Source organism: Frankliniella occidentalis, unplaced genomic scaffold (assembly GCF_000697945.3).
Source record: "Frankliniella occidentalis isolate FOCC.00 unplaced genomic scaffold, Focc_3.1 Scaffold148, whole genome shotgun sequence".
Taxonomy (NCBI): domain Eukaryota; kingdom Metazoa; phylum Arthropoda; class Insecta; order Thysanoptera; family Thripidae; genus Frankliniella; species Frankliniella occidentalis.
In genome coordinates, this window is record NW_026267275.1 from 342,373 (window position 1) to 353,909 (window position 11,537).

The 11,537-nt window shown below is 45.1% G+C and overlaps 1 protein-coding gene across 3 annotated transcripts; it reads right to left on the reverse strand.

The window, feature by feature from the left end:
- Window positions 1-712: 712 nt before the first annotated feature.
- LOC113205258 (eIF-2-alpha kinase GCN2-like) lies at window positions 713-5,810 on the reverse strand. Of its 3 annotated transcripts, none has more exons than XM_026420803.2 (19): window positions 5,583-5,810; window positions 5,135-5,236; window positions 4,851-4,917; window positions 4,697-4,774; window positions 4,416-4,610; window positions 4,289-4,350; window positions 4,127-4,186; window positions 3,846-4,049; window positions 3,665-3,764; window positions 3,401-3,564; window positions 3,141-3,312; window positions 2,935-3,046; window positions 2,570-2,848; window positions 2,294-2,487; window positions 2,016-2,219; window positions 1,772-1,920; window positions 1,399-1,627; window positions 1,221-1,324; window positions 713-1,131 (listed from the first exon to the last, which is right to left on the reverse strand). In XM_026420803.2, exons 2-19 carry the CDS (start codon window positions 5,224-5,226, stop codon window positions 969-971), a joined length of 2,628 nt encoding a protein of 875 aa, XP_026276588.1. In that variant the 5' UTR covers window positions 5,227-5,236; window positions 5,583-5,810; the 3' UTR covers window positions 713-968. The 3 variants fall into 3 exon arrangements, with proteins under 3 accessions (XP_026276588.1, XP_026276589.1, XP_052127012.1); XM_026420804.2 differs by lacking the exon at window positions 5,583-5,810 and adding an exon at window positions 5,384-5,566; XM_052271052.1 differs by lacking the exon at window positions 5,583-5,810 and having other exon boundaries at window positions 4,851-4,976.
- Between the last annotated feature and the right edge of the window lie 5,727 nt (window positions 5,811-11,537).

Sequence of the window (11,537 nt, forward strand, 5' to 3'; positions counted from 1 at the left end):
ACATAATAAAAACAATAACATGATATAAAAAAGTTAATTTCTCTGTATGATAGACACATGGATAGGAAATTACTTCAAAAACATATCTAAGACTTGAAAAAGGACAGAAACAGACTAAAATGCTGTGTGAAAACAGCAAAATTAAGTAAGCCAAAAATGATTGAGAACAGAAATTGTTACAGGAAGTCGGAAAGTCTTGAGTAGAACCCATGCCCAGACAGAACACATGGGTTAGTCATATTAAGTTGCAGTTTCAGAAAGTTTGTGTGTTAAGACACAGCACTCACTAAATTGCTGCACCTAAAATTTGATCACATAAGAAACCGGCAAAAGCTTTTATAAAATTCTGATAAAAGACCAACATGGCAATTAAAAGTTTAGTTAACAGAAACAATGATAAAATGATTTGAAAGTTAAAATGCTATTGCATCTCCATTAAGACTATTTAAAATTTTAACAAAAAAAAAAAACACAATACATTGATATTGGAACTGTGATGTTCATAACTAGTTTCTCACAAAAATAAAATTACAGTATGACACAGATATTAGAATCAATATCAGTGGAACTCAAACCAAGCAACTGATAAGTATTTGCTTATTATCAGTTTAAACCATACCTGGGTCAGAATTGACATTTTATTTTCTGCATCTCTATAGGAAAGTTGCAGAACTATTGTTTTGTAGATCATTTACGACCCACATCTTCCTTATTGTTTTTTTTTTGTCATTTTATTTTTTTTTGAAACTTTTCTACATGTTTTAGCAAGGATAATATTTTAGGAGCTGTGTCAAAAAGAGGAAAGATGTGATTTTGATTCAAAATAAGGACGTCTCAACACAACACTAAGAAAAGCCTCCTCTTCGAGGGTACAAAAGTACTTTGGTGGTGCGTTGATCGTAGCTCTCTCACTAAGTAACATACAACTGATCCAAATTCGGACCTGATCCGAAATAGATTCAGTTGCTTTACAATATCATTTGAGCACTAACTAACAATGAATTCATTTTTAACATATTCATATCTGTTTGGAACAATTTCAGAACTCTGAATTTAGACAACTTCAAGGTTGGTGGATCAGCATTATAGAATACACCAAAGGATATGTGTTGTCCTCCATCTTCCAGTGTCCTGCAAGATCAATTTGTTGTAAATACAATTGGAACAATCTCCTATAGATAGATAGATACTAATTTTAGAAGCACCAATAAAATACATACTGCAGTGATGTAAACTTGTGTGTTAAATTAAACATCATTGAGGGTAGAAGTTCAACGACACACAAGACGTTTTCATCTTTTTTGTAGGCTTCAATGGCAGAAGGCTGAGAAAAATAATAATAAGTATGACCAATAGTTCAAGAAACTCCAGAATATAAACAAGTAGAACCCACTCTACCTCTGCATAGTGCTCCACCCTGCAGTTTAGACTCATCAGGCGCAAACACTTGGCCAACTCATACAAGGTTTTCTCTAAATTTCTATTCTTAATGCATGTAAGAACAACAAGTTGCGGTGGCCAAAAGTCTGATGCCTGAAGTTCGAGCACCTTGGTAATGTACACCGAAATTCCACAACCATTCTGTACAGTCCTTTCGACACCTAGTTTCCTTCTTGCAAATAGTGCTCTAAGAACAGAAACATTTAGACATTTCCATATTAATAGTGAGAAAGAAAACAACATACATATTAATTAAGATAACCAAGAGGAATGTTGTGAAAATTTGGTTAGGGAGCCCAACATTCCAGGAATGCACGAAAGGCAACTTTACCTATAGGAGTGCAATATGTCATCATAACGTCCACCGTCAGCAATTATTATATCTTTTTTCTTGTCTTCAAGACGCACTGCAGTGAAAAGCACCCCTGAATAATAGTGAACATTGCAGCACCACTTCAAGCTAATGCTCACATTTTCCATCTAAGAAACAATTTGATGTACATGGATTAATACATTACATGTAAGTAGCAATAAATGAACAGGTTTCAATATAGGAAAAAGGAATTAATAATTACCGGATTTGATATAACATCCCTGTTGTAAAGCCAAATATCATGCAGATATTTAATCGTTTTCTCTGTCTGAACCTTATACTTAGGCAGAATTTCATCAAGCAGCTGTTTCATATCGTCCAATTTGCCTGACCAGCTTAAAATTCTAAACAGTTTTTCTTCATCTAAGCATCTTCCTATAATTTGACTAGAGTCCAATTTCAAACCCTAAAACCAATTTTAAAATAGATAAATAACGCCCTTTGTTTTTTCTTGATATTAATGAAATAAACTAGACTTACCTCAAATCCATTTTTTCCCACTTGTTCAAGAGCGATTGAAACATATTGCTCTTTGACACCTACAGAGAGAAGTATAAATTTGACCACATCTCTGTGGCTAATAGCAATGAAGTTGGTGGTATTTTCTTTCTGAATGATACCCTTAAAAAGAGAAATTAATACTGAGAGAACTTGTGCATCAGCCTCTTTTATATCTGTTAAAAGAGGAAAATGTAAAGTTAAGCATAGGAATACTCAATCTGTACACAATCACGAAATAGAAAACCTCAGAAATACCTGAATGGGTGGAAAGGGTGTGTACAAGATCAAAAACACACTCATATTCAGGTCTTGGATGAGAGCTACTACAATACTCTTTTTTATAGGTCTGAAGAGTGTCATATCTAGTGATAAGGGGTATTTCATGCCAAACAATGTATCTAGAAAAATCTACTCTAGCATTGTGCGGAAGGTTCACTGCAAATCCATCACTTGTGACTAATTTTACAACTGTTTCAGATTTGTTACTATCCAGGTCACATGGAGTGAGTAATGGTGTCCGGAGATGACAAGCACCTGTAACAAAATAGATATATATTATCTCATAAGACAGCAACAACATTGGCAACAATAAGATAATATAAAAACTACTTCTAACTCACCATGCTTGCAAAATACACTCTCTATATATTCTATGAGGGAACGGGAAGAAGTACCTTCATGGAGATTGGGTTTGGGTGTCTCATAGCTCATACATTCACTCCTTTTGCTTCCCTATTTAAATGGGTAACATTGACATTCCAAAAGTTATTAACTAATGCTAATGCAATGTATAGATAGATATTTAACATTGTATACAAAGATTTACCTGGGAAAAGAACTCATCCATAACTTGCTTGTAAGAATTGCTGTCAGGGTTTGAAAGTGCTCGGGTCATTTCTTCCTTTATATTGGAGCATTGCAGGGGATAGTTATCTGACAGTCGACATATAATGTAATCTAAGGTAGGTCTTTCATCAGGATCATGTTGCAAAAGGTACCTATCAACAAATTTTGAACATATCATTAACTAGCTAGCACAAATCAAAAATGTGTGCATCCTTAACACATGCCAAAGAGGTCACATACTCAGTAATTTCCTTCTGCCAGTCCTCAGTGTTTTCCAAAAAGGCATCAGGAAACACAATGTCAGGTGTTCTAATGTTTTTTAGAACTTTCAAACGCTCCGTGCCTGTCTTCATGTGGTATGACATTTCAAATAAAATAACTCCACAACTATACAGGTCGACACGCTGCAGTGAAAAATGAAAAATATGAAGGATTTGGCTGTACAGTTTCAATTTTAAGGATTATGAAATTCAAAGATTAGCACAGTGCAGAATTTTAACTTACATGGTCATATTTTTTAGATTGTATTTCTGGAGCTCTGTACAATTCAGTTCCCACACTTGAAAGAGGGCTCTCATCCAAGGCAGGACAGTTCTCAATCAACCTGAAAGTGCAGAGTTAAATTCAATCCATATCTTTAAGTAAAGGTGATGTTAAGAGATCCTACTTTGAGAACATATTTTACCTCGCGAGGCCAAAGTCTCCAATTTTAATTCTTCCCTCAGCATCAAGAAGTATATTATTAGGGTTCAGATCTCTATGACACAGATTGTGTTTCTCATGGAGAAACTTTAATCCTTGTAATATTTGGAAGAAATATGCAGCCACTTGCTCAGGATTATCCAAAACCCTGGGGTTCACTTCACTACCAGCAGACTCAATTACCTCTCTGAAATTGTTACAATGACAAGCAATTCAATCACAAAAAGAGGACTTTAAAACACATATCCAAATACAAGAACATACCTCAAAGTTTTAGTACAAAATTCCATTTGTATGAATAGATACAAACGATCAAAACATAATCTGGAAGTTTGAAACAATATTTTTAGGCAATAGCAGGAGACTTACATGATGTTAGGTATAGCAAACAAAACTGCCTATTATTAATTTTAATTTTGAACTTACTTTTGAGTTTTATCTCTGGAGCAACTGTCTGAATCATCCTCAGTTTTGTCTTGGGATGAATTCTGAAAATTGAAGAAGGTTTTAAACATGTTACAGTTGGATAATAGTTATGTCTTCTGTGACTCACCTCATCATTAGATGAATATTCATTGTTCCATTTTTCTGTCCAAGAAGCGTAATACCGTACTATATTTCTATGTTCCAGGGATGCCAAGAATTTTGCCTCTTGAATAAGACATTGACTCTTTTCATCCTCTACAGATGAAGATTTGAGCGGTATGCGTTTGATTGCATAGGGCATCTTATCTGTTTTATTGATAACCTGTGATATCAAATGACATGATCAGTGCTCATCAGCTTTGCATAATGACTGATAATTAAGAATAACTGAAGTACTGGGTTAAGTACCTGCTCAACACAGCCAAATCCGCCCTCCTCCCTTTTACCTGTCTCAATGAATTCATTCTTGTACTTTGAATAATATGCCTACACCAATCCAAAACATTATGTTTTAAAGACAAAAAATGTGGTAAATAATAAAGCATTTTGAAAATTCACTTACAGGTTGTAACACTGCGCTGCTGTCAGAATTACTACGTTTGAACACAATACTGCGAGAACTGCTATCACTATAGCCCAAAGCACCACAACAGCAACAAAGAATAATTAATAAAGTATTCTCGTAAAGCTGGAAAGAAGAATAATACCGGGAACAACAAAACGGAAATCACTATGCTTCAACATGGTGACTTATATTTTCCCGTGTTCTTCTGCATTTCAGCTTTACCGGGATGGTTTATGAAAGTTCATTTGGAAAAAACATTTAAGCTTGAAACAGAAACATACCTGCTTCCACTGCTTTGTGAACAGCTTTGGAGGTCTTCACTTACATCTGATGGTATACTCAAGCAGCTCATGTTCCGGTTAAGGCGATCCATGGTTAAGGTGCTGGAAACATGGAGTTAAGATAGGTTTTGGAGAGGACGACTTGTTTCTGATTACTCTTTCAGAAAATTCTAAACACCTCTAATTCAGTAAACTAGTGCATAAAATGCAAAGGATAGGAAACTTAAGTGTCTTAAATTGGCTTCATACCGGCAGTCCTCCGCCGGGTTATGCCCTCCCCATTTCCCTTTTTAAGCAAATATATAATGAAATGGTGGACCAAATTTTGTATGTGCAAATCAAACAAGTAGACCAAATGGGGTTAAGTAGTCCAGCACGCTTAAGATTCTGCGTTCTTAGATCGCTAGCATCCTTATCTGACAGAACGAAAACATAAACAAAGACTAACCTCCCCGTATCCCGTGGCCACTGTCACTTTGATGCAATATCCACTCGCCAAGCAAGAAACTATGCAATTAATTACGGAGTGTAGTTGGAAGCCAACGCCCATTTGCTCCTGCACTTTGCACACGCCCTCCCCTCTCCAGACACAAAGGTACCCCCAATGGACATAGGTTCTTCTCGACAAGTTTGAACCTGTTCGCACGTAAAATCACGGAAGATAGAATGGGAGGGGAAGTGTCAGGCTTAAGCCAGGTGGGGGTGATCTTGGTGAGGGTGGGGGAGATGCAGCGGCTTCTCAGCTGATTCTCAGTTCCACCAACGTGCGCAAGTTTGACAGTTGTAGCCGTAACTTTCTGCGGACAACCAGTTCGGAAAACTAGGCACCGGAATCAGAAAAGAGGTGGGCGGTTGGTTTTCTAAAACGACACCAGCAGCAGATAAAATCCGTTTCAAGAGTTGCTGTCTCTGCCGGATTCATTGTCCTTGGGGACTGTTTGAGAGAAATGCTGGTATCACTGTCGACGCATGCGTGGAGAGCGTGGGAGGGCTGGGAAGACCCGTCCCCTGGTCCGGCGGCAGCACCTCTAGCAATGATGCTCGAGTGGTTGCCTACCGCCGCGGCGCTCGGACATAGGAGGCTGACGCCGCAGCAAAAACGTACAGTTCGCACTGCGCGCACGCAACTTGCGCTTTGCATCATATTCTGCCCCGTGTTATTTTTGCAGAACGAGGGAGTTTAGTTCAGAGAGTATTGCTGTTCCTTTTTGGATCAAGTTCAGTACCGAAATACCCTCTAAAATATAGTAACTTTCTCTATTTATACTTTTTTGAGAGCGCCAGTGTCGTACCTGTACAGTCGAGCAAGTTGCGCGACCGAAAGTTGAAAAAAAAAACCGGCAACTCCCCGACCAACCTCCATGGCCCCGCGCCCGGCGAGGTCGCAAGTTTGAAAGAGACGGGGAACATGGGGGACACGCGCTGTCCACACAAAGCGCGAAGACGGCACAGAGTCGCCATGTTTTCCTCGCCGCGATTCGGGACAATGGGGATAAGCGGGTGCTTTCTCCTTTCACGTTGTTTGCGGTAGTTTTCCTCCAGATTTCCGAGCGTTCTTTCTCGCCGCTCGCCATCGCCAGCCGCGCCTCGCCTCCCGACTGCCGCGCAGACCGGTCCCGGCAGCGGCCAGACAGACGTGCAGCAGCAGACGACGCATCAGCTGATCGGCGCGCGCGAGGTTCGTCGGCCCGCTTCTCTTTGTGCCGCTCGGGTTCCGTAAGTTACGGGAGGGAAAGAAAAAAAAAAACTGGAAGAGGTCGGAAAATGCCCGGCCCACGTCGCGGCGAGGACGGAGAGAAAACGCCGCTTCTTCGGAAGCAAGGCAGGAGAAGCAGGAGAAGCAGTCGGAAGGAACAACAGCGGATACCGAAGCAGCAGTCGTTCGTCAGAGGTGGGTGTGCCGGGTCATGTGGGGGGGGGGGGGGGGAGGACTCGCGTCGACCAGAGGCAGAGGGGCCGAGACGAAAACCGTCGCGTTCGCGCCGTCTCGTTATCGTGAATCTCATTCCGGCGAAAGTGCGAACTGATAGGGCAGTCTCAGCGATCTAGGGGAGGGGGGGGGGGGGTCAATTGTTTTAGGTTGGCGGGGTTTTCTTTCGGGCTAACACACATGTACCCGTATCATGGGGGTATTTCGCTGAACGCTGAAGCCAGAAACAACGGAAAGACGATGTAAAAGTGGCAAACCGGGAAGAAACCACGCACGTGTACATGAGAAATCTGCACGTACGACATTTATATACCTCCGATTTCTAGTTATGCCTTCCATATTTTATGAAACGAAACGCCGTGTCCTCATCATTGGTATCAAAGCATCTTTCCTGCTTTTCCGCTTTGTCACTTTCCTCGAATACATCGACAACCTGACAACCAGTTTCGATTGCTTCGATCACAGGGGTCAGCGAAATACCCGATGGTGGTGCGCGGGGGTTGCGGGGGTTGCGGGGGCCGCCAAGTTCACGGCTCGTTGGCATCGCAGCACGCCCCGCTTTAATGTTTCAATCAACTTTCAGTTCCCCTTGCCGTCGTCGTCGTGGCGATAAGGGCAGGCGCGAGGTTTATCGCTCGTCCGCAGGGGGGGGAGGGTGGGGAGGGGGGGAGGAGGGGGTGCACCACATTTTGGCTGAGATTGCTGCTTGGACCAGCCTGGCTAGGGGAATCTTCTCTTGGATCGGCCCTCCTATATATCTGCATGTGACACATCAGATTTCTATTTTATAGTAGCCATTTTCATTATTTTTGCGAGATGAACCTGCGGCGAGCTTTTCGCGCTTGGTCGGCCTCTGACCGTACTCGCACGGGGTGGTGTGCAGGGGGGTATCGCCACTCCCGCTGTCCGTCGTACACGCGGGGGGGGGGGGCTATCTACCCGGACCGCACCCGCGCTGCTGCCGTTGACGGTCCTATGAGTTGCGTAAAGCTTTCCGTTTCGTTTGGTTTCCCCTGCAAAATTGTCACAGATAACGTTCAGCTTTTTTGCCGGTTTTGGTCGATTTGTGGCCTGAAAGGCGCCCCTCGGGGGAATGCGTCGGTCACCCGAGAGACTCTGAGGGAGTGAGGAGCGAGGACAATGAAAGTGTGAAAGGGCAGGCGAGACGCGGAAAGAAGGATTGGGACTTTCAGAGAGGACTCTTCACACAATGTTGAATTTCTTTGAATTTTCTCGACGTTTTGCTTTTGATTTGTCGAGTGTGATATTGATACTATAGTTTTCCCTGCACAGAAATATGTCGCCTATATGTATACAGACCGGGCTTACCCTTATCAACATCAACCCAGTATGGCAGAGTGTCTGTCCAAGATACTAACGGAGGAACGGAGATGTACCCCCCCCCCACTTCCCGCCCATGCACCTGGGCCTGGCTGGAGCCGCACCTCTCGACTCCTGCACTCCAAAACGACCTCCCCCCTCCCTCCTCCCCCGATATCGCAACTTGTTGCTGTACACTCGGTTGTGCAGCAGAACGGCAGAACCATATGACGTAGTGTGCAACAGGACCATTCCGATCTATGGTTGGCGAAGCAGAGAAGAACTGGTTATCTCCGCTGCGAAATGCCGTCGTTTGATGACGCTTCTGAATGCGCGTGGCACATGGTTCGGCCCCCGGGGGGCGCGGGGGCGCGGTAGCAGCAGCAGCCCGAACGTCACATCCGAGCGGACTGCCTAAAACAGGCGAGACAAGGAGTGTTTCCGGAACACCACGCGCCCGCGCCCGCCCACCCGCACTCATCCGCGACTTCCCGCCCCGCCGCCGCCGCCGGCGCTCTCGCACGCACCACGAACCCGAAAGATCCGGGATGCAGCGGCGACCTTCGAGGGCGACCCAAATTTTATGCTCCTCTATGTTTTTTGGGAGCTTCACTCACGGTAGTGGGCCGGTGCGCTTTGTCAGCAGCGGGCGGTGTACAGTACCTGTGTTCGAGGGGGGATGGAAGGGCGCCGTCTGTTTGCTCATGATGCACTCACAATCACCCACTCCCCCCCCCCTCTAGCCCCCTCTCTTCCTCTCTCTCTCGCTCTCCTCGTCCTGAGGCCTTGACCTCGTCTGGCTCGACGCTGCTGTCCAGCGCGACTTATGCCCTACCGCTCCTGCTGGGGCAGTGCCTGTTTGGTTCGAAAGGGAGAGAGCAGGGGGGTTATTAATAAGCCCGTAATGAACCACACATCAGTGGCCGTATGTCTTCATCGCTCTAATAGAACAGGGTTCACGAAAATCACTCAGAAGAATTGTATATGTGCAACCGAAACTGCTACAAAAACGACTCTAATTGAACGACTTACACTTGCGTCACTCCCCGAGGAGTAACTTCGAATTTGAATCGTCCTAGGAGGAAAATGTGGCAGAAAAGTGAGAGAGAGGTTAGGACGGTTAGGATGAGGGGAAAGTGAGATGAAACTGGTCAAGAACGATGACGATGGTTCTGGACCTGGGCGCGGGCAAAACGGCGCTGTCGCAGAGGGAAGACCAGCTCTCCAGCTTTCTGCTCCCGGTGGGGCAGTAGCAGCGGGGCGCGGGGGGAAGGCCCAGGCTTAGCGGCTGTACAGGGCTGAGCTCCATGTACGGCGGGCTGGTCCGGGCCGGGCGCGGGCTGCTGGGTCTGGTTCGATCCGGACGACCCCCGGTGGTGCCCCATGGCGCCCCCGTGGCCCAGTGGTACCCGCCACCCGGCGGGGCGGTTGCACGGCCGGCTGATCTCGATCTCGCGGCGCCGCCCCGCCCAACCGCCGTTCGCCAATTTACATGCGGCGGGAAGCTGACCCGTGGAGCTTCCTCTTTCTAAGAGGCGCGTGCGGCCCGAATATGAGGTCTTCAAAAATTCACAGAAAGCTCGACAGACAAGTATGACACATATTCAAAGGGAAGCTTCCATTTCTTGTGCGTGTCCTCTTTCTATTTTCAGGCCTTTGACCGGTCGTTCTGGAAGAATAATAAAAATTAGGCCGAGCTGGTGTCTGCTTGACGCCTCTGTCTGTTCAACTGAAAGTGTAAGGAGTTTCGATGAAGACTACTCGCGATTTTCAGGGTAATCTTTTGGGCCACTCCTAGACACCTTAGCACTTACGGTAAATCCTCAACCCCTTATTTGGGTGATGTATTGTTCAATCCTTGAACAAAGGTCTTCCATCTTAAAACAGATGAAAACGTAACTTTATTCTGTATGATTTTTTTAACGACAATTACCGCAGTTAGTACTACACCCTCAAAGCGGAGGTACCTTACTGCCTCGGGAGGTAGGGTGAGGCCAAGAAGAGTGAGGCGAGGACGATGCCGGGGGGGGGGGGGGGGGACATGCCATCCCAATCCCATCGCATTGCTGGTCGCCTGTCCACCTTGCCCAGTTTACGCTCACGGAGCCTCGCCTGGCCTCGACATTTGGGTTAATAAATCTTTTACCCGTTCTCTCCACGTCTCGGTTATGATTTACGTGACTTTAAAAACACACACACCAAAAAAACCTTAATGGTAACTTTGTAGTGTAACATTTTTTTGTTGTCAAATTAAAACTTTTGAAAAGTGCCATGCATGCATATTCATGTCGATGCTCAAGCAGGCAGGCAACTGCTACGACAATAGCTTGACGGGAAGTATCGTCGCTCTGTGGCCCCACCTCCTTGTTTGGGAAAGGAGTGAAAGAGTGGGGAGGGCAGGGGGACTGAGGGGGAAGGTGTGGACTGGACGGTCGCGGCGCCATCACCGTTGCAATTCCGGTGCCCTGAGTGGAAGGCTACTGTACTTCAGTCGAGGGGGAAACGACTTAAGGTAATCCGGCTGACAGCCGTTAGGTAATCCGGCAGGGGTAATCCGAGAAAATTCTAAAAAATCCGGGGTAATCCGGGGAAATTTTGGGGTGATCCGGGAAAATTTTGGGGTAATCCGGGGTAATCCTAGAGAAAAAGCAACGTAATCCGGAGGACACTCCCGGAGGTAATCCGGGTAATCCGTAATCCGGCTGACACAAAGTTTAACAGTCGTTTCCCCCTCGACTTGAGTCTTTTTCCATTTCTCGGTATAGCCAACCGTTATTACACGGCTTGTAGTTTGCATAACGCGGTATTTACGAGCCAATCAGAGCTATATCTTTAAGACAACTTAAATGATGTAACGCCACTTGCAAATTTAACGCGGGTAGGGACCGACACGTCCCCAGGAATCACGTCCAACGAAATCGTACGATGATGGAACACGTCCATAAATTTAGCACCAATTATTCGGACTTAAATCAGCGCATGTGATTGTCACGTTCACGCTGTGGACATACTTCGAAGTCATGTAAAAACGAGCCGGACGTGGAGTAAGCGCAGCGAAGGGTTGGCGCGTGGGGGTGTGTCATGTGACAGTTCATTCCCATCCCGCGGGTCCAGATCTCAAATCCACCCCCCCTCCCGCTCCTCGACCCCCCC

Coding starts and splice junctions, on each gene's coding strand:
- LOC113205258 (XM_026420803.2), bottom strand. CDS start 5,226: ATGGATCGCCTTAACCGGAACATGAGCTGCTTGAGTATACCATCAGAT. Junction 1,921..2,015: donor GGGATGTTATATCAAATCCG/GTAATTATTAAT, acceptor ATTGTTTCTTAG/ATGGAAAATGTGAGCATTAG. Junction 1,132..1,220: donor CACAAGTTTACATCACTGCA/GTATGTATTTTA, acceptor TTGATCTTGCAG/GACACTGGAAGATGGAGGAC.